This window comes from Alligator mississippiensis, chromosome 8 (assembly GCF_030867095.1).
Source record: "Alligator mississippiensis isolate rAllMis1 chromosome 8, rAllMis1, whole genome shotgun sequence".
NCBI lineage: Eukaryota > Metazoa > Chordata > Crocodylia > Alligatoridae > Alligator > Alligator mississippiensis.
The window spans coordinates 71,592,526-71,617,309 of record NC_081831.1 but is presented as its reverse complement, the minus strand read 5'-3'; the positions used below and the strand labels follow the sequence as shown (position 1 = coordinate 71,617,309).

The window sequence follows — 24,784 nt, the reverse complement described above, 5'->3', positions numbered from 1 at the left end:
TGCTCCCTGAAACGTACGGCTCTGTTTACAATATGGTGCTTACTTATATTGTACGAAAAGGAAAAAAAACTTGAATTCAATGCTTGAGTTGACACATGCACATGTGGGTGCGCACACACACACACACACACACACACACACACACGCAAACTAACTTGTGCTTACACCTGACAACAACATTGTGCAGTGCTGCATATTATTTTGTCAGACACTAGCTTGTACATAGCACCATAAAACTCAAGCAAAAACTTGATTTTAGCAGTTTCACAGTAACTTGTAAATGTAGCCACATTGCAGTGTTTCTTTTCTTTATACCCTCTGGGCTAAATTTGGCCTCATTTTAGCCATTGGGAATCCTGCCATTTAGTTAAAGTTTTACTTTCTGAATTTTGGCACTGAGAACTCCAAATGTGGGGCCAGGAGTGAATGGGGGAGAAAAGTTGTAACAGGCCAAATTGGTAGTTTATTAAATTTTGGGCTCTGGAGTTGCATATCATGTGGGCCACAGTAATGTCCAGTGTAGGTATGCTGACACCTACAAATCAAAATCTCCCAGTGCCAGCAGAGCCAGCCTTAGGGAAAATGGCACTCTGGGTGAACTTGTATTTTGGCACCCCCCCATCCCTACCCCCCCCTCCAAGTCAGAGGCATGTGGGGAGGTAGAGAAGGGATGGGGGGCAATAAGGGAAGGGAGAGCACAGCTGCCCAGGGAGGTGGCCCCATCCTCAACTTGGTCCCCAGCACTGTGGGTGTCTCCCCGGCCCCATCACTGGGGACAGGAAATGTGCTCTGCAGCCACCTGCACTGCCTGGCCTGACTCCCCGTGAGCAGCGGCTGGAGGCCGGGGGGTGGGCAGAGCAGAGCAGGGGTAGAGTGCTGCTCTGTGTGTGTGTCTGTGTGTGTGTGGGTGTGTGATGCCCTCCCTGCCACCCCCCGATCATGGTACACTGGGCAGTCCTCCAACCCCTAAGGCCAGCTCTTACTGCAAGTATTCTCACACTAGAGCATGTTCAGAACAGCTGTTGGGAGAACTTTTTCTTCCGGAATAATTATGGCACTGTTATATGGATATAATATTCTCCAAGCTGCACATGTTTCCTGTCGGAGAACAACTAGGCACTCACTGAGTGTTCTTTAGCAAAGTGCTATTATCTTTTTTGCAGATTGTTTAAGCAGTTCTATAGAGCTAATACAACAATGTACAGCTGCCCCATCAGTACTAAGAAACATGCAAATTAAAAATTGTAACAAAACATTACCTTTAGATTTTGCTAGGGTCTGCCAGATATGTTTTAAGTGTGTCACTTTCCAGAGCTAGTCAACCTTTTATTTCCTGACTCAAAAAAAATTAGATAGATAGATAGATAGATAGATAGATAGATAGATAGATAGATAGATAGATAGATAGATAGATAGATTGAGTAAGAATCTCATAGTCTTAGGCAATACAAAGTTAATAGCATATGCATTAAAATGTCAATACTGTATCCTTCAGATATCTTCAGTATCAAGTAATCTAAATTAAATGGTACACTAACATTAATATAAGTAAAAATTCCCATTTTATTAGTAACAGCAGATTAAAAATGAAAAGAAAACCTTTAAAATCCCTTTACCATTGTAGTCTGTATTTTGCTTGGCTCATACAATAAAATAGATTTGTCAATTCTGCTTTCAAATTTGCAGGCGCTAGCTCAGTATTGCATCATGTTAAAACCAAACCAAAGTTGTTTTATTAGATTAAACGGTTTATAAAACATGAAAACATTGTTATATACTAATAATAATTAGGCTTTTTAATGTAGGTTTAAGGCTTTACATTTTCAGGTGTGTGTGTGTGTGTGTGTGTGTGTGTGTGTGTGTGCGAGCTTGTGCATGTATCATTGCATTAAAAACACACCTCAGTGGTAGGAGCAGTTTGACTTACTGTAACTTGAACTAAAGATAATGGCCTGATTCTTTTTTATTTATCTTGCTTTTATATAGGTATAACTCCATTGACTGCATTGAAGCAATTCCTAACGTAGGATCCTAATCCTCTTTTCATACAAATTAGTGTCAAACTTCCTAATGAATAAAAACTTGTTCCCATCACAATCCATGGGAATTTTGCTATTTATTTGGGCAACTATACATGTGCAGCAAGGGTGCTCTGATGCGCTGAAATTATCGAATCCGCTGGCGCATGGTAATTACTGTGCTCCGGCAGACTCCAGTGTCACATATATTAGCGTCCCCACACTGAAAAACGGCAGTGGGGTGCGTTAACTAAAGCTGCTTTGACAAGCTTTAGTTAAAGCATCCCTGCCACCATTTTTCAGCATGGGGGTGCTGATACACAAGACGCTCCGGGCACTTTAATTAGAGCATCCCCCTCTCCCTGCCCCCGACACCACTCCTGGAGCACCTGTATAAACGCCCAAAATTCAGTCACTTGAACGAAAGTAGGATGAAGCCCTACAGCAGTAATATAAGATATTTTAAATAAAATGAGTCTTGAATCGTTCTGATTTTAGGATGTTTACCTGAAAATGTGGGTGGGCTTCCTGTCAGTGGTGTAAGATGAATCTTGCTTGAACGAGTTTCTCTAAAAAGTCTTGGATGACCTTCCTTGAGTTGCATGATAAACCAATTATTTTCCTGTCATCTGTTAAGGAAGGTTTTTTAAAATCATTATCAGCCAGAGTCATAGAAGAGAAAGAAGCCTTGACTCTTCATTCCTTTTAAGATACTTAAGAGCTAAACATAATAAGACAGAATTTCAGTGGCTGTAAATTGTCCCAACTCTACTGACAACAAGATGTATACTAGTAGGTCAAATTATGCTTGCCCTTCTCACACAAAAGTAGCACTCTGTTCAATAGGAATTTTGTCTGAGTAAGAAGGTTAATAATGAGCTACGGTGAATATTGTGATATACTACAGTGGAAGTGTTTACACATGCATTTGATCCAGGGTCAGTTTCCACGTGAGTAAACTACTCGCAAGAAAATGCTCCTAGGCAGGCATCTACGTATGCAGGGAAGCAGGAGCAGATTTGCTGCTAAGAGCAGCATACTGCTCCCACTTCCTGGGGTGCCTACTGCCACCAGGGAGAGATCTAGGTTGCCACCAGGAGGCTGGCAAGGAGCACTGGACCAGGAGACAGCTGTCCCCTGGCTGGGGCTGGGACATTACAACCTGCCTCTGGGGGCTGCCTCCTGCTGGAGCAGGGACAATGTCCTCCTGTCCCAGCAGCAGGGAGCTCCTGGCCCTGCCAGAGCGGTGCAGGGGGCTTAGAGGGGCAGGTCCCAGCCCCCTGCCCCTGTGCACCAGTGGGGCAGCTAGCAGCTCCCCAGCCTGTTCCTCACCCATCTCTGGGCTCATGGAGCTGGGGGTGGGAACAGGCTCCCCAGCCCCCAGCAGCAGGGAGCTCCCAGCACCACCTCTGTGACCATGGGGCCAGCACTGGGAGACACTTATTTCCCAGCCTGAGCTCCGCAGTCACGGGGCTCAGGCTGGAAGATCCTTAGCTCCCAGCACCAGCTCTGTAACCATGACACTGGTGCTGGGAGACAAGGATCTCCCAGCCCTCCACTCCCTGATCGTGATGGCAGAGTGGGGGCTGAGAGATAAAGATCTCTCAGCCCCTGCTTCCCAATCACAATCTTGGAGCAGGGTACTTGGAGCTCCCTGCTTCCAGGGCAGGGGGACATGGTCCCCTCCCAGGGTCTGGTGGCAGAGCCTACCCTGGCAGCAGGCAGCTCCTGGGAACAGGGAGCAAGGTCCCACTCCTGGTGGACAGCTAACCAGGAGCAATTTGCTCCCAGTCAGTTGTCTATGTGAGCACAACTGTGACGTTACTAATCAAAAGTAAATTTGGTACTTGCATTTGCCTGTAGCAAATTTACTCATGATTAGTGAGGTTTACTGCATAGTACACATGTGCATGTGTAGACGCACATGCTTACTTCACAGTAAGCTATGCTACTTCACAGTTAAGTGTCTCATGTAGATGTGTACCTCCGGTGAGAGGTAAGAGCCTGCTCCTGAGATCCTTTTTGAAAATACCATTGCTCACAAGAACAATTCTGTTACCATCACTGGGACTATTCTTTTGATTAAAGTTGTTCATGTGCTTTTGGATTAAACCTTCACACTGTACTCAAGAATGTGGTAAGTAGCAGGAACAAAATACAAAGTCATTTTAAACAATTATTGAAAAGTGATTATAAAAATTGGCTCTCGATTTTTCATGATCTAGCAGAATAGAAGGGAACTGTTCAGAGTCTGATCAGTGTTTTACAGTCTCTTTGTTCTTTCAAGACTCATCAGACATGCAGTCCAATTACACCAAAGCTGTAAAGAAACGGGGCCAGCTTCCAAAGACTGTAATGAAACTTGAGTAGGGGCATTCTACTGTCTTACTATCAGTTGGATCTGGTGTTTTCACAACTTCAGTCTGACATGGCTATAAGTAACATTTTCCCCCAAAGGCTTATATATTTCTGTAGTGAGAGAAGGGTTCCTTATAGGCAAGTTCCCTGTTAAATGAACCCAGCTGACCAAAATGTTTGCATAATTAATGTTTCCAGGAGTTCCTTGGAGTTCAGGGTAGCCAGCTCCCAAAAGACCAGCAAGCAAAAGAAAGACCTCTCAGACAGCAATGGCATCATGCTTTAGCAAGTGAGGCTAGGAACCAGTTCTTCTTTTTGCATAGGCCCCTGAATACCTGAGGTTCTTTTATATGATTCCAGGGTTTGGTAAGCTACATGCCATTTGTATCAGGTAAAGTGTTCAGTATGGACTTGATGTTACTCATGAATTATCCTTAGTCTTATAATCAGTCTCATTTAAAGGCAATGGCACTACTCAGTTCAGAAGCGTAAATCATGCCAATACAAGTTCTGTATTCCAGTTAAATCTTTCAAAAAAAGATTAAGCAACTTGTGTTGGGCCCTTTGGTGGAAGGGTGAATTTTTTACCCAGTGTTTCAGACTAACTGCTGTTTTAGCGGTATAGTTTCATTGTCCCAATATCTGCCTTTACTTGCGGTTTTTGCTTTAGTGCCTTCCTCACATGGTACAGTGTTCCAGTCAGAAGACGTACACTTACAGTTCCCTATCCTGTTCTGCCATTTTACTCAAATTGTTTGTGCTATACTGTTCTCATCAGGTGGAACAGGACTGTACATTGTTTTAACAGGATGTAAGTGTAACCTTGGTACGGTAAGCAAGGCAATTGGCTACAGATGTACTAGCATCAGAGTAGCTCAATTATCCATTCTGGTCATGTCTGCAGCTATTGCCAAGGAGAGTTTACATCCAAACACAAACAGTTTTTTATAGCAATGCATTGCATATACTTAGGCAAGACCTTTATGATAATAAATAATCTGATAGTTTTCTTGTAAATGAAATCATATAAAAAGCCAACCTATAAAGCCCACCTACCTATTCACCCTAACATCTATGAATAGGTAGGTGACCAAGGCAGCGCTACAGCAGGCATACTGGTGAAAAAAAAAGCAAGCATTTCACAATCACCTGTAGTGAGCATTGCCTAGGACCACAATGTAAATCCATGCAATGACTTTTTTTTTTAAAGGAACTCCTTAAATCCTTGCACATAAAAATGAAATATTCAGAAACAAAAATACTTGGATACTGAGCAGAGACTGAAGTGCTTTAGAACAGGATATAATTATTCCCAAGATCATGGAAATCTGTGGATGTATGTTTTGAGAAAGAGAGAGACAGTGAAAAATTTTTTAACAATGTATAATGGATACTATTACCTGTTGGTTTGTTATACTGTTTGTTTAGGTAATAAATAGACATGAGCACTAAAAAGGTAAGGTTTTAAATTAGAACTGTAAGCCAACATTGTGCCACCTGTGCCTAGCATACAGTTAATCAGAAGGTAGAACTTAATATAAATTGTTTCTACATTATGGGGAAGTAATAATACTCTGCTTTTCTACCACCAGGGATCACAGAATGTGATTCCAAACTTTCTTCAACTAAGTTTCCCAAAGGCCTATTAATATCTCCATTTTCCAGATGAGGAAAATGAGAACAAGAAAGGCTAGAGATGTGGGCGCTCATTTTTAAAAGTGGTTAAATGCCTCAAACATCAGTCATTGATAATCTGAGTTTTCCAAGGGGCTGCCTGAGGCAACACAGTTCACCCATTTTGAAAATCAGTTTGTAGGTTTCTAAAGCTGGCTGCCCCAAAGTTAGACAGTGCTTTTGGAACTTAAGCCTAGACAATCTACAGCAGAACCAGGGACACATCCAAGATTCCCGATAACTGAACCTACAGTCGAATTGGTTAATATGTCCTGGGTTGTAAAACTGAAAGAACTTTGCGGTAACAGAAGCATACCTATGCCACACCCATGGCAAAAGAAGAGCATTTAGAGAAGCATTTATTTCCAAATGTGAACATCAGTATTTTCCTCGATGCAATTGTAATCAAATTAAATTCTGTTGTAAGTGACAGCCGTTCCCATTTAATCTAGCAGGAATTATTCCTACTTTTGCCAAGACTAAACCAATTCCAATAATACATTAATATAATATGTTTATCTACAAGTTGATTTCCACTTTGACAGTGCAGAACTCCCTTCATCCTGGCCATCCGCTCATGCGCGCGTTGAAAATTCCTGTTTGTTAGAAACATTGCTATCCCAGGACATGCTGGTTGAAAACCTGACCCAGTGCTGTCAGGGACAAAATTCCTATTGATTTCAATGGTCCCAGGATCTCAGGATTTCTCTGTACTTAGCAATAAATAACAACAATAGCCCAATGATTAATTCAGTCTCACATCCTGTATCTCCAACAGTGATCTATGCAAGATTCATCAAAGAAAGCGTAGCCTCTATAATGCATCACAAAGTCCAATAATATATCAAGAGAAAAAAATCTTCTTTACCTTACGGGTAATCATGAATCATGGGATTATGGTGACACAGGCTCATGATTTACCACACAATTCATTGGGTTCAACCCAGTGGAGTTGACAGCATTTCAAGCCATGGTATCCCCACAGCTCAGCACTGCCCAGTATGTGTGTGTGCTCCAGATACCCACCACAAAGGATTCATATATTAATTAGCCCCCGCTCATGACAAACCAGGTGTTCTTCTTAAGAGTCCCAGGATCCTCCAAAAATGTATATGCAGATAAGTGGCAGGGTGACCTGGTCTGGCTCCACCTTGTGGAGGGTGGGGGCCAAATTAATACTCAACAGGCTGAGAGAAAGGGCAACAGAGGGATCGGGATGAACTGTTTGGGGCCCCATTTGGTGGTGTTTGCCAGACATTTATGACTGGTGAAGAAACAGGTATCATTGGAAATGGGAAAGAAAGGCATGGCTCAGCTGTGGGAGTGAAGAGAAAGTTGAAATATATGCAGTGTAATAGCTTACCATGCCTTTAAAAGTGTTGATGCTGAGGGGGGTGCACTTGATGCACATTACTACTATATGTCTTGTTCAGCTGTGTTGTGTTGACCTGTGCCTTAGCTCAGCCTTTTGACTAAAATCAAGCAATTTTTGGCCTCTTCCTTCTCTCAGGCTGTCTTTCTGCTCAACTTGTGGTTGAACTCTGCTCCGAGGATCTTGACTCACTTGCGGAGGACCGAGACCCCCAGGGACTCCAGGTCCCCAACCTCACCCATGGCCAGGCAGGTGCTTTTGCTCACATTGAGCTTGTCCCCTGCTGCCACCTTGTAGACCTCATTGTGCCACAGGGCTCTCTCTGCAGCACATTTATCTGGCACAAGATGGTCAGGTCATCCATGTAGGCCAAGACCTTGGTCTCTTCCTTGCTTCTTCCATGGGGATTTGGACTCCGTGCATCCCAGGGTCCTGCCTGATGCACTAGACACATCAGGTACCAAGGGGAGGGTGTCAGGGATAGCCATTGACAATCCATAGGGGGTACATTTTTGTGCACGTGCACCCCCTGAGATTGGCCGTGCACCCCCTGGAAGTGCCAGTCACAAAACTGGAAGTGCCAGTGGAAGTGTACTTCCAGTTTCGCCACTGGCTCGGTGATTGGATGTTGGGGGACACCCCCCCAGTCAATGATCAGCCATGGGGGGATGGCCCCCCAGTCAGAAATCAGCGGCTGGGGGACCTCCCTCCATCAGTAATCTGGTGCCCCACCAGACTCGGGAGGCACCCATCGCCCATGGGGCTGGCTCTGGTTCTCCCCATGCTGCCCTGGCATTATAGTATCTCCAGGCCTGGTACCAGTTTCCTGTGGAGGAAATGCTTGTCCATTTTTTTTAAGGGCCAAAAAAACCCGGTTCATAACAGCATTCTTTACATCAAGGGAGGGTGTTAGAGCTTGCTCCAGCCTCTCCAAATGCCAGCCTGGTATTGTAGTACCTTCAGGCCCAGTGCTCATTTCCTCCTGAGGAAGCAACTGCCTGTTTTCTTTAAGGGACAGACAGACACGCACGCGATTTCCATATGGGCCATGTATTTTATAGTCATGCTTAGTGTTGGCTGCATTTAATCAACTTCATAGTTGATTTCCATTACTGAGCACATGCTGTTTTTGGCAGCAGTTTAATGATAGACAATGCATTTAATGAGGTTTCCATGTGTGCGAATATAAGACAAGGGGCTTTTTTCCCCATGATGATTGGGGGGTGGGGAAACCTTGTCTTGTGTTCAAGTAAATATGGTACATTACAATTAAAATAATTGAAAAATTGTATGTGGTAATGTAAGTATATTAATAATAATTAATTATGTAATTGTATACCATTTGTATATTCCTCTAATTGAATAGTATACATATGGTAAGGCCTCAACCAAACTTCCCAAAACCCCTAAGGTAGGCACAAAGGACCAAAGTGTTTATTTAATTTTTTATCCTTTAATTTAATTTTTCCCCTTATTAGTATGGAACCTGTTAAACATATTAGGGAAATTAATTTATGGGTCAGTTAGCACCATCCAATATAGGAAGCCCTAATGTAATAAGGAGCTACGCTCTTAGGGACCAAATCATCCTCTCAGGGTGCTAAGTTGTGTCTGACTGGCCATGTCTACATGAGATGCTGACTACACAGTAATCCTACACTACTGTGCAGTAACGTCACATGGCAAAAACCATGACATGATGCTACTGCGCAGTAATATTAGGCTACTGCACGGTAGCATCATAAAAAGGCATTCATCATAAAAAGACGTTCATCAGCGCTACTGCACAGTAACTCAGGTTACTGTGCAGTCATGTAGTACTTGTATAAACACTTGTTAATACTTGTAACCCAAGTTACAACTGCACAGTCTGTATCTTGTGTAGATGTGGCCACTGGTGCCTCCCACAGATCCCTGTGGAACTGATTTGAATGGGCTGTCAAGGACCTTGAGAACTATGAATCTAAAACTTTCACCCATTTTGCCTAGGCTATAAAAGTTATTTGCTCAGATATTCAGTTGCTGAATAAATTTGAAAATGAACAGATACTTCACTACTGTGCTCTGTGGCCCCTTAAGGAAATACAATAAGGATGCTTGGGTAAGACACTTGTGCCTCATACTTTTATCGTGTTTCTTTCTTTTCTGTTAATGTAATGAATTATTAGTTCTGTACAACAAAAGTCTATTTGGTCTTATTTAATAGCCTCCTTGTCTTTTAATGTATCATTTAACAAAGGAGTAATCTCAGCAGGGAATCATTTGGTTAACTGGTAGTTGACTGACGGATGCATAGCCAGCAACAGGCTGATACCCCCATAGATATTTTCTAGCTAATGTGACAAGATTTAGTATTCTATTCATTTAAAAGTTCAACCCTATTTTAAAAACATACTGAGCTATTTTCTGCAAGAATATTCTGTGTCAGGAAATTCCACAGATTTATTATACACTGTATAGCAAGATATTTCGTATAATCTTTCCATGTGTGTTGTCTTTTATTGTATGCTGCCACAGTTGTATTATAAAAGGGTAGGTATAGCTGGTTTTCCCTATTCCCACTCACAATTATATCCTATTTTTACTGTGCCCTTTTACTCTTCTTTGGTCCAAACTATATATTCTGCTCACATTCATACTTTCTCTTTTGCTACTGTACTTTCCTTTGACTCCATCTGTTTTTCCATATCCTATCTTAATCCCCTTTCACCTTTGTTTCTGTCTCCACTATCACTCTATCTGTAAACTGTATCCTCTAGAATTAATCAGGTTAGCTAATCAAAATGCTGGCATTCACATGAAGTTCAGTTAATTGCGTCTCCTCTATTTTATGAGGAAATAACCATAGAGGAGCTTTGTATTCTGATTAGCTGAAAGGTTCTTCTTGTAGTAAAAAAAATTAAGCAGCAAGGCACAATAGACAGTACATTTCTTGGCAATTATAGCTTGCTTTGGATGGTGTTAGGAGAAGCACAATAAGTGCCAGTAGTACACTGCCTGGAGTTCTCCCTTGCAATTAAGAAATGGAAATTACAAAAAGGATCAAGTCATCCTTGTACGTTTAGGGTGGAATTCATGCCAGCAGAGCCCTCACAAGCCCCTTTACACTGGTATGAATTTTGCCTTTGCTTTGTACTATTGCCATGAGTACAGACTATTAACAGTCAGAAAGAACTCCATGCACGTTGTGTCCCAAATTCCATGGCCCTTTTCAAATCCATTATTTGACATTACAATTGGAACATTTTATCTAATTATAAATCATTGCTGTCTTCTCCTAGGGTAGACAGTGATCAGAATTCCCCACTGGCCCAAATTGCTAAAAATTGCTTAAACGTGCTGCTCTGACTCTGCTGCCGAATCTTGATTATAGCTAGTTAGGTAAGGTTTGGGGAAGCATCTGGTATGACCTAGGTTACTATGGAACTCATTAAATTGAGACACTGAAACTCCCTAGTGAAGTATGTAAACTATTAGCGGTATATTAATATTCACACAAAACTAACTAAACTCCCAAAGTCCTATCCCAGAATAGACTGGGCACACTGTAAAACCTGGGTAGGATAAAAGCAGCCATCTCTGTGGTTATCCAGAATCCTGGTCAGGAGTAGCAGGGATGCCTTGGGCTGTTACACCTCGTGTCATGATTATGTACCTACCTTCCAAAAGAAAGGTGCAGCGACTTACCAAATGCTAATGTTGCTAACCTGAATCATAGGGACTATATGAAGAAGAAACTGGATGAAAAGGAAAATGCATGTATACCTTTTTGGACAAAGATATATTTTAAATTGTAACTAGGAAGGAGTAGATCTTCAAATTCATTTGGGGACCAAGCATCCATGCTTCCGGTGTCTTGTGGCGACCCGTGTCCTTATTCTCTCCAACCCTGCCTACTTTTTCTTCTGTCCTAAGATTCATGGTGCTGAACTTCATTCCTTCTTGCATGTTGTCTGCTGACAGATGGCATTCAGCCTACAGCACAGCTGCAATGGGAGAGAGAAAACATGCAGTGATGGAGGAGAGCAGTGCCACTAGGAGGGAGAGCCAAGGAGGATAAAACTGGAAAAATGTTATGCAACATTTTGGGGGAAAGACCCACGGCAAAAGTGTCACCACCATGGGGGTGTCAGAAATGTGAGTAGTCAGAAAAGTATTAGGAGTTGCTGGCTCATAAAGGGCATGGGTATTTTTGTTTCCTCTACCATTCATATCTGTCTGCAGCTCTTACCAGCCTGTTCACAACAGGGCATTTCAGAGGAAAGTGCAGTCTAGTGATTAAAGCTTTGGCATTTCCTATGGCCTTAATTTTTGCACAGGGAATGCCTTCCTGTGTGATCTTGGGTCACTTTCCCACTCAAGTATCTCTTCCATAAACTGGACATTAATGTCTCCTTCTGTGGGATGTTATAAGAATTAACTAGATAATATTCGTCACGTGTTTTGGGCTTGAAAGGAATATATAAGCAATAGGATTTGTACATTTAACCCAATGATTCTCCACCAAGATCTTGCAGCACTCTGTCTAGAGTGGCATCTTGGAGTGCCTTAAGAACCTTTAAAGGGTGCCACAGGGTGCAAGGCCATGTTAGCATTGTTACATGTGCAAAAACAATTCACATCATAAACCCAAACTTTTCAAATAGGAATCCAGACATTTCCTGAATTAATCCAGTATGAGCACACTGTGGGGGCCCATTTTGGGTTCTTTGCAATAAAATAATTGTTCTATTATTTCCTGTTGTCTAATAAACAAATGAAAACTAAGAGCTGGCATTTTCCAAGGAAGGGGTGGTTCGAGTCTCTTGAGGAGGGCCTCGAGTCTAAAAAAGTTGAGAACTACTGCTTTAGCCTTACCACACGTGGTCCAATTTTTTAAGGACTGTGATAAACCACTGGTCTGGGTGACAACTGGCATTTTGGCCAATAGCGGGGATTAAACAAAAGACCTCCAGCATGCAATTAATTCCAACTCAGTCATTCAGAGAATTGCCTCCTTAACTGGTCAAGCACAGGGAGAGGCACACAACACGGCACTCGATGGCTGTGCGCAACGTTAGTAGGACTAGTGTGCATGACCAAGGGTGTGATTGGGTGGAAACCTTTTACCAGCTTCCCTTTTGTGGAATGAGCTAGTGGAGCTGATTCATTATCTGCTATCAACAGGGCAGTGATTTGAATTTGTGAATGCTGTTTCCTTCACGCAGTGTGTGCAGTTAGCAGATTTGCAGAGTGTTTGAATGCGTATAAGGCCACAGATGCTTATAATTTGCAGGATCAAATGCACTTTATGTTAATCCCTAATTTACCTAACAGAGAACATAGTTCAAAGGTAATAACCGTCTGTGATGAAAACAGAGGAACTGAGGAAGGATGTCCTAGGAAAATCAATGAACAGAAGGCATTACATAAGGAACAATCTTGCCTTGGTTCAGGAGATTGGCTGGGTGACCCTACAGCTCTTTTCCCATCTCCATTTTTTACAATTCTATGAGCCTTAGAGCAGCGTGAAAAGAAGAGCTGCGGGGTCTGTATAGCATGGCATGGGCTATAAACATGAGATGAAGGCAATATTCACACCTAAAAGAGCTGTGCGGCGCAATAGCCCTGCAAGCAGGTGTGAGCCCAGGGGGATAAGAAGTTGTACCCACTGAGGAACAGGGCAGCCCAGACAGGCCACATGGGATGACTGTCTGACATCTCGCAGCCTGCTGTGTAGGCCATCCAACATCCTGCTTGCTCAGGACAGTTGCTCTGTGTTTCTCCTCCTGCTAACGTGCGAGAGACGAAACAACAAAATGGTACTGGGTTTGCTCCTCTAGAGCTTCAGTCTGGAGGGGTCTGATACTCCTCACAGCCAGGACGTGCTGGTCCCCGGCAAGGAGGCTTCTCCTCTAGGCATCAGGCATGAATGAAACCAGCTCTCCCAGGGAAAGGAAGCAGGCAGCCTCCCTGGAAAACGCCCATGGGACCCTCATCCCCTCTTCTCTCCTCACCGCCTTTGTCTTCCTCCTCCTCAGAAATCTCTAAGTGACACGCCACCCCAGCTGCTGGCAGCGCTCCCTCCTTATGCATGTGGCTTCCCTCTCTCTCCTAGGTCCCTGCCCGCCTCCCTTCCCCTCAGGCTCCACAAAGACCCCTCTTCTTCCCTCTTTCTAGGTCTTCCCCCCTTCAGGCTCCGCAAAGACCCCTCTTCTTCCTCCTTTCCATGTCTTCCGACCTTTCAGGCTCCATGAAGACCCTTCTTCTTCTTCCGCCTTTCCAATGTCTACCCCCCACCTTTGCCAGTCCCTTCCCTTCAGGATCCACGAAGACCCCTCTTCTTCCTTTCCATGCTGTCCACCCCTTCAGGCTCCATGAAGACCCTTCTTCTTCTTCCTCCTTTCCATGTCTCCCCCCTCCCAACTTTGCAGATCCCCTCTCTTCAGGCAACATGAAACCCCTTCCTCTTCCACCTTTCCGTGTCTTCCCCCGCTTTGCAGATCCCCTCCCTTCAGGCTCCACAAAGACCCCTCTTCTTCCTACTTTCTCCGTCTTTCCCCCACTTCAGACTCCACGGAGACCCCCCTTCTTCCTCCGTCCCGTGCCCGCCCCCCTCAGCGGGTGCCTGCCCGGTGGGGGCTCGCGTGCCGGGGCTGCCCTTGCCCCGGGCTGGGCCCCGGCATCCTCCCCGCAGCCCCGGCCCCAGCGGGGCGGCCGCGCTCCTCCCCCGGCGCTCGCACACCCGCACACACTCGCACACACACACTCGCGCACACGCACACGCACACGCCGAGGCAATGCAGCTTTAAAGGGGCCAGTGGCAGCGGGGACGGCTGGTCCACGTGAGGCCGGGCGCTTCCCCTCCATCGCGCCGCGCTGCCGGGGCCGGGGCTGCAGCGCGCGGGGCGGCGAGAGGATGGAGCCGGCGGCCGCCCAACTTTGATCCCTCGCGGGGGGCGGCAGCGCTCGGCTTTCCCGGCGGCGGCGGTGGGGGAGCGAGGCGAGGCGAGGCGAGGCGAGGGGAGGGGAGGGGAGGGGGGTGCAGTGCAGACGGGGCGGGAGAGCCGGGCGCGCAGCCCATGCGGTGAAGAGGAGGAGGCTGCGAGCCGGGGGCATCCTCGCCCATGCCCGCTCGCCCGCTCGCCTCGTAGGGACCGAAGCGCCGGCGCCGGAGACCATGGGGCAGCGGGCGCTGCTGCTGCTGCTGCTGGCGGGGCTGCTGGGGGAGGCTCTGGGCGGCTTCCCAAACACCATCAGCATCGGTAAGCGGGCAACTTGAGCCGAGTTGTCGCCTCCCTCCCTCGGGCTTTGCTCCCCAACTCTGCCCTGCGGACTTTGAAGCCCCAGACCCCCCCCCCCCCCCGGCCCCTGAAGAGGCTCCTAGGGGACAGCTCCTTGCATGCCAGGGGGGCTGGCGGGGGGAGATTTGCTGGGTGAGGATCCCATGGAAGTTCCCCTCCTTTTGTTTTTTTTTGTTTTTGGGGGGGGATTTCTGCCTGATTATTGTAACCCCTGAATCAGGCGGCGGTGGCAGGTCCCGTGGGCCATTTGCAGAGGCAGAGGGGCTTTGTTGGTTTGGGAGGACCAAGCGAAGGCATCGCTGAAATAATCAATCGCCTGACTGCTTCCCAATGTCACCAGCGGGGTAGGGGGACGGGGCCCGTCATGTAGTTTTGATTGCTGCTTAGCTGCACAAGCCGTGCCCTGCGTCTGGGCTTGGCGACTCCAAGCCATTCCCGGACGCCTGTTTTTATGTGTTGGCCTGGCTAATGACAGAGAGGATTGACCTGTGTTCCTGTGATATCATCCCCCGAAGGGAAAACATTGTACGTGGCAAAGAAAATGGTGAGGGGCACCAAAGGTTAACAGTATAGATGAAGCTATAAAGGCGAGCGCTAAAGGTGTGACGGTCTGTGCTGGAAGTCGAAGAACAAGCAAGTTAAACTTGATTTTTCTCCTACCTTTGCGGCAGTCTGTGGAAAGGCTGCTCACAGCACTGTGAAACGTCACTAGCGCTATATCTATATGTGTGAGGTTTGTCTAGGGCACCGCCGAATTTTAGCAACCCAGGCTCCTCAAGTTAGGCTGCCAATCCATATTTAAGCACCTCAATAAAAGTGGCCTGATTTTTAGAGGTGTCGCTTTGAAAGACCCAACAGCTATCATTGCCTTCAGTGTAATTTTGGGGGTGTTCTTTACCATACATGAATATCAGGACACTTTTTAAATTATTTTTTAGGTGCCTACAGCTTGCTTTGACTTTAAGGACTCAGGCTTGAAAATCTTGGAGTATATGTTTAATGCATATGCTGTGTGCAGATTTTACATGTGCATGCCCGTTGTAGCTTGTTCTCTTCACTGTTGCTTAATGTGGCCCTTATGTACATGTATCTTATTCTACGCAATATTGCTAACAAATCATTTTCAGATATCTTTTTTTCCTTGTATTTTTTTCCCTGTAGGCGGACTTTTCATGAGAAATACTGTTCAGGAGCACAGTGCTTTTCGATTTGCTGTGCAGTTATACAACACAAACCAAAATATCACAGAAAAGCCCTTCCATTTGAACTATCATGTAGACCACCTGGACTCCTCCAACAGTTTTTCAGTGACTAATGCTTGTAAGTAAATATATGTTTCTCCTAATTTAGCGCACTGGGGTTCCTGGTTGCATTTTTTTGAACTGCTCCCTGATATATTGGAGTTCGGATGAATACTTCATAGATTGCAGTGCAACAAATGTGCATATGACAACAGGTTTAAATGGTTTTAGGGCATTGTATGGTTAGATAATATTGCAGGGAAAGTTTTTTACCATATTTCTTCCCTTAAAAATGTCAATGTTTAGGGGGTTTTTTGTTTCCTTTGTAGAGATGAAATAGATTATTTATAAAAGCATGATGTGTGGTCTTGGGTTGGTAGAGCTGTGCTGATGATACATACCACTTTCTTGTTAAGGCTACAGCCTAGCTGTAGGAAAAAGCAGAATTTGACAAGTACTACAGTGTAAGAAATAAAACATGGAAAAGGCTGTTTGCAAGTGACCTTGAAGAGACAGAAGTGGATGGGCTTACTGACCTCTTTCTGTCTTAAAATAGCTTTCTTTCCTACTCTGAAAATCTTGATAAAAACCAATGAGACCACAAACTGATGAATACTATTAAAGCAAGGGATCTTAGCATTATGAAACATTGCTCAGTATAAGCAGTGCTTGCATTTCACTGGGGTTTTTTTAATAGTAATCAATTCAAAATATGGCTTTGAGGGGTATTTGTATGAATTGAAAAATAAGCCCCCTTTCTGGAAGGCTGGCATGGGTTCTGCATTTTAAAAAGCATTACATTATCTATAGAAGTTCTTAAACATTTATTTTGTGATTTTTATATCCGAATGAAGTTTGTATATGGCTTTAAACATAATCGCAGCACGTTCACAAATGGAAGGATAGTTACCATTAGGTAACTATGTACGAATTCAATGAGTAGACAGAGGTATTAGCTGTATTAGTCTGGAGTCAAGCAGAAAGCAGGGCAGAATGGAACCTTACAGGCTAATTTGCTCAGAAATTCATGAGCTTTCATAGGTGACAGCCTATTTCATCAGATGCTCTATCAGACTTACAGCATCTGACAAAGGAAACTGGTGCCTTCGAAACCTTATGAATTTCTACACAACTTAAGTCTCTAAGGTACCACCCTGCCCTGCTCTGCTTGTAGATGCATTGATATACTATGCAGTTTGTACAGAGATTAGTCTGTATGACCTAGAATTTATGAATACAATGTACCAACTGCTGTTTTAAAATCTCAGAGAACTTTGTACACTAAATAAGAAGCCTAGTTGGTACAGTAAAAGTTTTCTGGAAAAAAGCACAGCGTTATTATGTAATATTTTGTCAACTGAGAATTTGAAAGTTTAGGACAGTGCCAGTTCTTGACTTTTTTTTAATTTTGTAGGAGCAAACCCTTAACTTTACCTCGTTTATGGCACAACAGATTGTATGCAGCCTCTCTCCTTATGACTTAAACACATTATTTTTTTGTTAGAAAGGCCAGACAACCATATAATTTATCCTCCTTCACATACAAAATATTTTGTGGGAAACAGAATAATTTAAAAGTATATTGTAAGGAAATCTTTGCAAAATACATGGGTTGCCCTTCTAATGCATACCCCATGTGACTCCTTTCTGTTAGTGGAGCCCTAGCCTTTTGAAGGGTTTTGGATTAGGACTTTTACAAGTTTTTAAAAAAATATTATATAATACCCAATTATGATATTTGGCAAAGTGTTAAAAGGTACCAAATCTTATGTCTGTATTTTGCATCTTATTGTACTAATCCTATCCTTCCTCAACAGCTTTTACGACAAACATCTGACTATTAATCCTTAATCAGTGTAATCCCTTCAAGAGGCTGTATCTCAAACATAGTTTCCTAAATATCAATTATATGGATTTAAACTAAATACATTAATCTGGTAGGGTTATTAACTATTAATTGTTTTTTTTTAACTTCTATCAGTACTACTTTACAGATCCCTCTAAGATAAGTGAACCATACTCCTATTCAAAAACAGCCAATGTATTATTTAGTGTATTCCTAATCTTCCAACAGGAAATGATTTTTGACATTGTCTAGTCAAAAGTGATGGCAATTTAGGAACGTGCGAGTTGGTTTTCCATACTGATCTGAGCATGGTGCTGCATATTCTAGTGAAGATATTAGTGCAGTGAAATTTGGAAAAAGTTAAATCCCTGGAGACCCCTTAGTACAGGGGATATCCATCTGCAAGGCAATATTAAACAATATGTAAGCATGGGTAAATAAATAGATGAAAGGAAATGAAAAGGTGACCTTGTCAGTAGCTATGCCAACAGTTTAATATACTGTAAATAAAAAAAATACTCCTTACAATCCATCCCACTGAACACTTGGGTCTTTACAGCTACAGATAAATAACTAGAAGAGCTGTCATTCTTTTCAGATCTGCAGGCAATTATCTTTGAAAGTCAGAATGCTCATACATACCAATCCACTGGGATAACCTAATGGCTGATCACACTACATGGCTAACATATAAAGCTGTCTGGCCTGAGTATTCCCAATCAGATCATCACTTCTTAATGGAGTAGTAGATAATTTCAGGGTGCTGGCATATAACCGAGAGAACTCTCTTCTGACAACATTTTGAATCCTCTTGAAAATAAGAATCAATTGTCTCAAGTGCTGTCACCCAGGCTTGTGATCAATAACTTACAATTGGCAGTGATCCATAGGAAAGAAACCTGCAGCGACTCCACAGGCTGCCACTGTCCGTGAGAGTCGGTGTGCCTAACTTTGGGAGGGTGCGCTGGCAAGAAATTGAGGGGGCAGTGAGTGACAAGACCTGTGTGTTGCTCAAGCATGTGTGTTAGCATCCATAAACCATTGCATTCAATTGCTCCACTGTTTTGGAGTACTTGATTGCAGGTATAGGGTGTGTGCATGCATGCCTGGAACAGGTAGGTATCCTGCAGCGGAAAAAGATACCCCTTTTGAGGTGCATTCCACAGGCAGCCTCTGCAGATTGAAAAACCCCAAAACTTGTTCTTCTGAAGTGCCACCTCTGAGGGGGTCAGTTTGGCCAAACCTCAAATAGGGAGCACATTCCTTCACAGGCAAGAAAGTCTCTGTCCTAATCCCCTCCCTTCTCAGCTAAAACACTGCGTAATCAGATTTCCCTGTCTACTCTCTGAATACGCTGCTTAAGTATTAGGACAGATATGTCTACAGAATCTATCCATCCACTGATGTTTATTCAGATGTATGATCTCCATAGATAGAGAGGGAGTGCAAATACTCCACTGAGAATGTAATTTTTTTTTTCAGAAGAAAAGTGAGTTAAAGTTTATGGGTGGGTTTCTGTGGAGTGATTACATATTTTGACACGCACGCGCTCACCCATCTGCAGAGAAAACGAAAATTGAAGAAGCTATATTGAGCTGAATCTAAATAAAAGCAGGTAAAACACAGATGTTACATCATTTCTTCAAGACAGAGTGAGCTGTCTTTATCAAAATAATTTGCATGAAACAGCTCAAATGTATAACTTCATCACTGAAGCATGTTGCAGGTTCATATGCTAACCTCTAATAGAGTATGTTAGTGTTACTATTGAATTATGCTTCAGGTTCCGTAGATCATATTCCCTAGAAATAACCTGCCTGTGTCTTTCTGGTCTGCACTTGTAGTGTACTATACTACATTGCTCTAGCCTCTGCAGTGTCAGCTCATTAGCACACAGATCTCATATTCCCTCTCTGCACTGTCATTGCAAAAATTGCTGTTGTACACCTTTACAGCCAACAAATGTGCTCTTGGATTATGTACGGTTTGCAAGAAACGTTTAGCGAAGCAAGCCCAACCTTTCTGTAATTCCCCATGGAATTTTTCTAGGGAACGCATTAGGTTTTTATAAAAATCTGTTGATCATGTAATGGTGGTGTTGGGATGTGTCAGAGAGAAAAGGACTTTGATTACAGAATCGAATTAATCCACCAACTCCCTCTCCTAACTCAACCTAACCTATCAGCTGTAAATTCCTGTCCCATTAATTTTTCTAAGTCATTTTTCTTATATCTTTCAAACCCAGGAGTCTCTCTTTATATTTTAACAAATGATGATGTGTAGTATCTTTACCACAGACATTCATTCTTTAACAAACCAAAGAGAGAGGAAGAAGAGTATAATTACCTAATTATCCTAATTTGCTAGGATCCATTTAACTATTTGTTTGGGTACTTTCTTGGGTGTAGCACATGTGTCTTTGGTTGAATATTGTTTTTTGTTCTACTTCCCTTCTTCTGTATTTAATCTTCTGAAACTAAGTATGATAAGATTTCATAGAAGCAGCACCTGGTTTTGGCCACCTCAATATCATTATAGAAATAGACACAACGGAAATGATAACAGGTGCTATTTCCTGCGTATATTATTCCTTCTCCCCCAGCACATACCCCCCCACCACACATGCACATGTTCTCTTGTTAGGCATGTCTCAGCATTTCTTGTTGCCAGTGGGAAGACAACTTGCGTTCCTTGCATCTCTGTTCTCTTTGGCCAGCTGGCAAAGGACGCTGATGCTGAAAATGGTCAGTCAGGACTTACCCTTGTCTCTCTCAAGCTCATGCAAAGTTTAGGCCCAACCCTGGGGGTTTCTATAAGACTAATTAATTGCCTTCCTTATCTTGATAGGGAATGGGTTGTGGGTTGTCTCAGTCCTCAGTCTTGGCAAAACACTTTGAAATGTGCTTTCAAAATAATCTTGTTCCAAACAGATTAAACAAATAGCTTTATTGCTATGGAAATTCCAAAATTACGGATCATTCTATTTTACCATTCTGTTGGAAAGAAAAATAGCATGTTCAATCAATTGTTAAAGCTTTTGTAGTTTGGAGTCTATGGAATGACAGCAAAAAGTTGTTTCCAGCTAAAAGTTATAACTATTTAATAGAAGAGAAGAGAGTTTCTCATTAAGCTTATGGTGCTTTTATTATTGTTAGCAAGGAACCGTGATGTTTTAAATGAAGTTTTATTAATATTTTTTTAATTTGATTTTAAAATAGACAGAATAGCTTTCCTCTTCTCTCTCTCTCTCCTTTTTTTTTTTTTAGTTGTTATGATTTAATTCCTTTGATACTGTACAGATTGAGGGAGAAATCCAATTTGAGTAAATATTTGTATACTGTGCTCTGTAAGTGTGCATGGTGCTTTACCAAATAAACGAATGCTACACAGAATCCTGCTGACTGCCTTTCAATTTCCACTGGTTCTGGGACAAGGTCTGAAGAGCTCAACAACTGGTCTTATTTATTCCAGTGGGGCTAGACAGCTCCCTCTCCTGGGAAGGGTTGAACTTTAATCCCTGGCAGTTTTTAAAACAATCCAGTTTCAGAAGAACATGGAGACTCCCTTATGATGAGTTGAGCAATGGGCAAAAGGCTTTTTAAAAGAATGTATTGAGAGAGGTCTTGGAAACTGCTCAAAAATCTATTAGCATCAGTAGGTTTCTTTCCTACAAGTTTAGTGGACGTTGGACCAAACCTTTCGGAGCTTGGGAAGTGGGGTTGTCCTGTAAGAAGTTCTTGAAGGCACACCAGTAAGGTGGTTTCTCTCTTGCTCTCTGCACAATCCAGCAATTTCTGTTTTCCTATTTAAAAAGTTTAAAATGCCCACTTGGTCATGACTGTTTCACAGATCTAGCTAAGGCTCATTGCAGAGTCTGGTCAGGTGTTATTGGTAAGTCAGTGTTACAGTTTTGTAGTGAACTCAGTGAAAAAAACCAATATCTTCAAGTACTGTTTCTGGGACATGTCTGTTATGGAAAGGGTTAATGTTCACATTTTGGTATATGAATCATGATTTAGACGATGTCGTTGTTTGTGGAAGCTTTTACAAGATAATCAGTGCTTTCAGCCACAAGCGGGTCTTTTTCTGTCTTCTATATTTTTGTGAATTTGATACACCCGTGGTTGAGGGTGGATCCAGGCAGGGGGCAGTGGTAAAATTGCACCCTCCCCTTTGATTCCTGCTCCACCCAAACTTCAGAACCAACTTCCTGGGAGGGGCAGCAGCATTTCTATTCAGGCTGTGCTTAGGGAATCAGTTGACTTCATAGCTCATTATAATCAACCTAATTCCTGCTAATCTCTCTTCGCTCTACCCTCTCTCCCCTTTAACGGCCTTGATGTTGTACGATTCAGATTATTCTTTCTTCTGCTATTTTGCTGTTAGACATTCCATTCTATTTTACATCCCTGCAGACACTGTTTTTAACTCTAGTTAAAAACCTTAATTCAGGTGTGGAAATATTAACTAACTCAGGTGTAGAAATGACTCAGTGACGTTCTGGAAGCAGTGTCAAGATGCTCAAGAAGACTAGATTTTGTTTTACAAATTGAATAGGATATGTATATTTAACTGTGATGACTACAGGACTAATGAAACACTATTCTTTTGACTGTTTTTGCCAATTTTATTTTGTTTTTTATTTACATTGAATAATCTAGCAAACTAGTACACATTCCAATTAATTTATATTTGTTTTGGCTTTGATCTTGAAATGAATAATATAGTGTAAACCCCTAGCATATTGGTAAAGCATCTAGTTTCTGTTTAACTGGAAAGAAATGTGTTATCTGTGATTATGTGCCACGCCATCTGCACCCCTTTTTCAAAATCCTACATCTGCCTATGGCCATGAAACTGAGGTTGTCCCTAAATAACAGAGAAATAATACGTGCTGAATGTTGTTCCTGTTCTACTTCAGAATAGTAACTCTTTCCTCCGCTAGAAACTTCTGCAGCCTATTGACTGGAGCAGCAGCCACTGTTTCCTTGTGCCTCCCCCTGTGGGGTCCCCCTGCTCATGTCGCTGAAAAACAGTTAACACAGAAGATGGGGTGGATCTTTCTTCTCCTCCCTTCTTTTTGTGACCTAGTCTTAATGCTAAAATGAGGAAATGTTACAAATGTAGACATGGTAACAGTTTTTTCAAGGATTTGAGCAGGGTGGAATAGAATCGCCCTGAGAAACTTAGACATCTAAGTGCCACTTAGCTGCCTAATCAGTGGAATGGGATCTGGCCCTTTGCATCCTTGCCAAAATAACATGTACAGCCTTAGGATGGTCCCAGAACTGCACATATCCCAACTGTATAGTGGACCAGCCTATTGCTACACAAAGAAAAAATCTGCAGCTTTCCACCTGAAATTTGTGAAGCTCTTGGAAGGGAGGAGAGCTCCTTTTTATTAGTAAAGTTCCCTGCCTTCCACATTCACGGCTCCATACTTAAGGCCTGGTCTACATTCCTACAACACAGGTCTTCCATGGGCTGTGGAAGAAGACCTGCACTCCATATGCTTACCTGACTGTTGGGAGGAGAAACCAACTCTACTAGAGGCATTGCTGGATCCCGGCTTCCCCTATTCAGACGTGCTGATGGTGCTGAAATAGGAATCTCTGGTGGTTAATTAGCAAGATACATAGTGCAAGTGATTTTGTGGCTGGTTGCCTCCCCTTTTTTTTCTCCTGACTTCCATTTCGGAGATGTCAGTCAGAGGAAGGATGTCTAAATATTAGTCATGCTTTGGGAGACTCCAAGTACTGCATAGAGTTCGCAATGCCATGCCATTGGAGAACATAAATGTAGTTTGTTGGCTAATTCTAGCATTGAAATGACCCTCAGATTAGGTTACTGAGTCTCTATCAGTTAGCAACCATAGCAGCTGTTGAACTTATAGCTCAGTCTGGCTGTTGAGCAGATAGATGACAAAACACCTATTGACCACAGTGGTGAAGAATGAATCCCACAGAAGACCATGACAATAAGAATCCTGATTCTCAGACTGCTGAGAGGTTGACATGAAAACCTAACATCGAGTCCTACAATGCCCTGAGCACACTTAGCTCATTGACTTCTCATTGGCTCCTAGTTAAATTAATAGGAGCTGGGGAGTTGGGGGCCCTCAGCCCTTGGCAGGACTAGTGCTTTTCAATCAGTATTTCCATGCAGGGCCTAATTGTTTTTCAAATGAGTAACCAAATGATTGTAAAGAATTTCACAGTTGCTGTATCATGACCTGGCTCTGTTTGTAAGCATGATACAGACTCTCAAATCTATTTTTAAGGTAATTCATTTACTTTTTCAGCAGGTGAGCCTACCCTGAGCTACCTAAACTAGACTGCTGTGTCAAATTAATTCCTGAAAAACATGCAGGATATTATGTTTTGTTTTGTTTTTTTCTGAGGCTTCATAATCGATGTCACCAAGTTCAGTTTCTAATGACGCATGGTAGTCATCAAACTGAAGTTTATATGCATTTGTTGTCTCCCAATAGTTAGATGGAAGCTAATTAGCATTCTTTGGTTTGTGAACTACTGATCTGAGGTCCAGCCTTGCTCTAAATCTGAAATGAAATCGAGCCGATGGTTAGGGATTGTAAATCACCCTTTAAATTAATATACTTTGATGTGCACAGATGTATATATTTTTTATTCAAGTGTTTGATCCCTAGTTCAGTCATTGTCCCTACACCATTAATGCACTAGTGTCACAGGAGTCTTGCCTGAGTAAATACTGCATGACTGAGCCCTCAATATAGCTTTGTTTCTTTTTCTTTTTAAATCCTTATCTAAAGATGTCTCTTTGTGTTACTATTTCTTGGTAACATGACTAAGACTGCATGAGATATTTTAGCCTGTTAAGAAGAAATATGCAATCTCAGCTATCCCTGTTTACTTCAGATTCCTTCCCATCAAGCATACTACCAGCATGCTCACAATTAATAGATACAGTGGTAACTAAAATGGTAACTCTAATATATATTTTGACTGCCCTAA

The 24,784-nt window shown here is 42.8% G+C and overlaps 1 protein-coding gene across 4 annotated transcripts in view; it reads left to right on the top strand.

Annotated features, from left to right (window-relative positions):
• The first annotated feature begins 14,453 nt into the window (after positions 1 to 14,453).
• The window catches only part of GRIA3 (glutamate ionotropic receptor AMPA type subunit 3), a 216,799-nt gene continuing 206,468 nt past the window's right edge, over positions 14,454 to 24,784 (top strand). For 2 of the 4 annotated variants that reach the window (XM_019487777.2, XM_019487778.2), the window contains exons 1-2: positions 14,454 to 14,666; positions 15,867 to 16,025. In XM_019487777.2, the coding sequence (XP_019343322.1) occupies positions 14,582 to 14,666; positions 15,867 to 16,025 (244 nt within the window). In that variant the 5' untranslated portion in view covers positions 14,454 to 14,581. The remainder of the gene's footprint in view (positions 14,667 to 15,866; positions 16,026 to 24,784) is intronic. The other 2 variants (XM_006270988.4, XM_019487779.2) reach the window with 1 other exon arrangement.